Source organism: Diabrotica virgifera, chromosome 2 (assembly GCF_917563875.1).
Source record: "Diabrotica virgifera virgifera chromosome 2, PGI_DIABVI_V3a".
Lineage (NCBI taxonomy): Eukaryota > Metazoa > Arthropoda > Insecta > Coleoptera > Chrysomelidae > Diabrotica > Diabrotica virgifera.
In genome coordinates this window covers 149,382,140-149,384,928 of record NC_065444.1, presented here as the reverse complement: position 1 = coordinate 149,384,928, position 2,789 = coordinate 149,382,140, and the positions used below count along the sequence as shown (strand labels likewise).

General features: G+C 34.1%; 1 protein-coding gene across 1 annotated transcript; it reads left to right on the top strand.

The window, feature by feature from the left end:
- The first annotated feature begins 454 nt into the window (after positions 1-454).
- LOC126880830 (uncharacterized) lies at positions 455-1,024 on the top strand. Its single transcript, XM_050644895.1, has one exon. The coding sequence runs from the start codon at positions 455-457 to the stop codon at positions 1,022-1,024; it is 570 nt and encodes a 189-aa protein (XP_050500852.1).
- Positions 1,025-2,789: the final 1,765 nt, after the last annotated feature.

Here is a 2,789-nt window from a genome sequence, read left to right as displayed (position 1 = left end):
AATTTACAATTTCTATTCAAAGAACCTAGTTCCAACGCTTAGTATGATCTACGATCAACTTGTTAAAGACTATTCCATTACGTATTCGCCTTCAACTTTATCAAGATTTTTGAATCACATTGGTTTTCGATACAAGAAAATTAATAAGCGATCATCAATAATGGATTCTCCTCGTCTAAATAAATGGAGAAATGAATACTTGGATGCTATATCTAAATTTAGAGATGAAGGAAGACCGATATTTTATCTAGATGAAACATGGTTCGATACCCACGATACTGTTCAAAAAGGTTGAACAGACGATTCTATTAAATGTGCACCCAATTATCCAATTAATAGAGGTCAGCGAATAATTATTCTGAACATTGGATCCAAAAATGGCTGGCTTGGAGGAGAAAGTTTTTTACTATCGGCAAAAAACAATAAAGATTCAAAGCTGGACTACCATGAAAATATGACGAGTAGCTTGTTTAAGGAATGGTTTGAAAAGAAGGTGTTGCCAAATTTGCCTCCAAAAAGTGTAATTGTAATGGATAACGCAACGTATCACAGCGAACAAATTAAAAAAATCCCCGGTGTAGGTTCGACAAAAAAACAGATATCTGATTTTTTGTATGGCAATGATTTGTACTTTGAAGAAACATATACAAAAAAAGAAATGTTGAAAGTTTTTCACACAAAAGTGTTTGAGAAACAATTTGTTATAGACGAATTAGCCAAACGTGATGGTCATAATGTATTGCGATTACTTCCTTACTACTGTGTCTTCAACCCCATTGAATTAATCTGGAGACAACTTAAGGAAAGTTTACGGCGAAACAACTGCTGTCCCAAATTTAGTAGCGAATCGGTGTCACATGTTGTAGAAGAAATAAAAAAAATTTCCCCAACACTGTGGCAAAATTGTGTTTCAGATGTTATAAAAACGGAAGATCATTACAGAACATTAACCTCACATATTAAACCAATAATTATAACATTAGATAACGATTCTAGTGAAGATGACAGCGATAGTGACATATAGTTGTAATTTGTATTTATTTTTTTCCGTTCAAACTTCAAATTTTATTTTTCTATGTTATTTTTAATTATGTTATCTTTTTAATTCTGATTTTTGCTACCACTCTTTTAATCTTTTATTGTTATTATCATTAATTTTCTTAATTTCTTTAATTTGATCATTTCTCTTATTTCATTGTACATAATAATATATATATATACCTATGTAACCTATATATACATATATACCTATAACTACATAGATATAAATACGTAATAAATATAATGATATGATATTTAAATTTATATTTATTATTCCAACCCCATTAAAATATTATATCTACTTGAAGACTTTAATTTGTTTTTGTTAAGGGAATGGGTACGAACTTTCGGCTTTAAGCCGTTACGTTATTACCGAGGGCCGAAAGTCCCTGAAAACTTCTATAATGTTTATTTTATTTAGTTACAGGGGTAAAAAACTAAGAGAAAATTTAGTCTGATTTTTAATTTCAAATATCTCATTCAAAAGAAACTTTTAATTCACTCCAAGGGACTTTCGGCCCTCGGTAATAAAGTAATTTTTCATTCTGCGTTTAAATTTTTCAAAAATACTTACATATTAGTTTTCTCAGGTTTCGAAAAAATGATTTCATTTAAAACACATTGAAAATTTTGACAGGCGTCAAAATTTTGCATTTGTTCCTTTCCCCTTAATTTTAGTGAATCCGCTCCTGGAGGGTTTGTTGTTTGTTATTATGATACTAAATCGGTAGGGACATCCCACCAGCGCCTGGCCAAATTTCTTATATCTTGACGCAAAGTAATACCATTTTTATTGGTATTAATCACAACGTTAGTTTAACATAATTTTGGAATTTTGATCTCTGCTTCAGAATTCGTTCTCAAAATATAAATTCAGCAAATTATGTTGTGTTACTTGGTAATACATTTTATCGCTACCCCCTATGGGTAGAGGACAATTCGAGATGTTAAGTCACAGTTATGACCTCTCGTGGATTTCGACTGAACTAGCCTGACCACATGTATTTGAAACACGTGTACGTCGGAAAAATGAAAGAATACCCATGAACGATCATATCAATCACATATTTTTATTTGCTGTTTTTTTTTCTATAAATAATAAACGAGAGAGGGAGATTATTAATAATCTGAATAATATGTGATTAATGTGATCGTTCATGGGTATTCTTTCATTTTTCCGACTGTCATTATTTATTTCTACATGTTTTAAATTCATTATTGCGCGTGAAGTTAGGCGTGTTGATGACAGTTGCGATCTTAGAGTCGACCCCTCACACACATATTTTTCTTTAAGTGCCATCTCCGCGACGAAGGTTAAGGTGCGTTTTCACGGGTCGATCTGGATTGAACGATTTAGATCGATTAGTAACTCGAAAGCAAATTGAATATGTATACCATAAATCGACTTGGCCGTTCGGCGGAGTGAGTTGATTCGACGGAAGTAGAAAGACTGGGTGCGTTCGGACAACCACAGCGGCTGGACAGCTGAGCCAGCAGTAGCTGTCAGACGTCACTGCTGGAAGCCAGCCGCTGAGAGATTTACTAAGCTTTCCCTATCACGGCTGGATATAACCACTCTGCCGATTTCTGCTGACCGCCAGCCGCTATGGTCGTCCGAACGCACCCACTGTCTACTTTTGATAGGCGATTGTCGCCGAATCGATGTCGAACGACTGGAATCGAATGTGTAAACACCTCGTCGAACAGAAAAACAACGTGCCGAAAGCTGAGTAGAGTACTTCTAACGT